The sequence below is a fragment of the Calidris pugnax genome, unplaced genomic scaffold (genome assembly GCF_001431845.1).
Source record: "Calidris pugnax isolate Ruff unplaced genomic scaffold, ASM143184v1 scaffold392, whole genome shotgun sequence".
Taxonomy (NCBI): domain Eukaryota; kingdom Metazoa; phylum Chordata; class Aves; order Charadriiformes; family Scolopacidae; genus Calidris; species Calidris pugnax.
In genome coordinates, this window is record NW_015091102.1 from 151,455 (window position 1) to 152,809 (window position 1,355).

A 1,355-nucleotide genomic window follows, 5' to 3' on the forward strand; every position below is an offset into this window, starting at 1 on the left:
CCTCACCCTCAGATGTTCCTCACCCTGGGGACAGCCTTTGACCGGGTGTTCCTCACCCTGGGGACAGCCTTTGACCGGGTGTTCCTCACCCTGGGGACAGCCTTTGACCGGGTGTTCCTCACCCTGGGGACAGCCTTTGACCGGGTGTTCCTCACCCTGGGGACAGCCTTTGACCGGGTGTTCCTCACCCTGGGGACAGCCCTTCATGGGGTGTTCCTCACCCTCAGATGTTCCTCACCCTGGGGAGAGCCTTTGACCGGGTGTTCCTCACCCTCAGATGTTCCTCACCCTGGGGACAGCCTTTCATGGGGTGTTCCTCACCCTCAGATGTTCCTCACCCTGGGGACAGCCTTTCACCGGGTGTTCCTCACCCTGGGGACAGCCCTTCCTGGGGTGTTCCTCACCCTGAGGTGTTCCTCACCCTGGGGAGAGCCATTCATGGGGTGAACCTCACCCTCAGATGTTCCTCACCCTGGGGACAGCCTTTCATGGGGTGTTCCTCACCCTCAGATGTTCCTCACCCTGGGGACAGCCTTTCACGGGGTGTTCCTCACCCTGGGGTGTTCCTCACCCTGGGGAGAGCTTTTGACCGGGTGTTCCTCACCCTGGGGACAGCCTTTCACGGGGTGTTCCTCACCCTCGGGTGTTCCTCACCCTGGGGAACAGCCCATCCCAGAGATGTCCCTCACTTTGGGGACGTTCCTTATCTTGGGGACAGCCTTTCACGGGGTGTTCCTCACCCTCAGGTGTTCCTCACCCTGGGGACAGCCCTTCATGGGGTGTTCCTCACCCTGGGGTGTTCCTCACCCTCGGGGACAGCCCATCCCAGGGACATCCCTCCCTTTGGGGACGTTTCTCATCTTGGGGCCATCTTTTTCTTCGGGAAGTGCCCCCCATCTTGGGGACATCCCCCACCTTAAAGATGTCCCACCTCGGGGACACCTTTTCCTTGGGGACACCCCTCACCCTGGGGACACCCCTCACCCTGGGGACACCCCCAACCCTGGGGACACCCCTCCCGTGGTGGTGACACCCACCTCAGGGAACCCCAGCCAGATGTCTCCAGAAGTTCCCCCCCAACCCCAACCCCTCATCCTGGTGTCTCCGTGGGGGTGGGTGGGGGTGATGGTGGTGTCCCCCCACGTTGGGGGTGACCGTGGTGTCCCCATCTCTCTCCAGACCTTCCCGCCGGGGCCCTACGCCACCCCCCAAAGCTACGGGGGCACTTTTGGGGCCCCCCCGGCCGGAGCCCTCCCCCCTGGAGGGGCCAACTACAGCCAGATGCCACCGGGCTCCTTCATCACCGGTGAGTGGGGGGGTCCGGGGTTGGGGGTGAGGGGGGGGACACCCCAACT

General features: G+C 63.5%; 1 protein-coding gene across 1 annotated transcript in view; it reads left to right on the top strand.

Moving 5' to 3' along the window:
• LOC106897386 (chromodomain-helicase-DNA-binding protein 3-like) overlaps positions 1 to 1,355 on the top strand; it is a 132,178-nt gene that overhangs the window by 129,924 nt on the left and 899 nt on the right. The window contains exon 23 of the mRNA XM_014957981.1: positions 1,180 to 1,306. Within this exon, the coding sequence (XP_014813467.1) occupies positions 1,180 to 1,306 (127 nt within the window). The remainder of the gene's footprint in view (positions 1 to 1,179; positions 1,307 to 1,355) is intronic.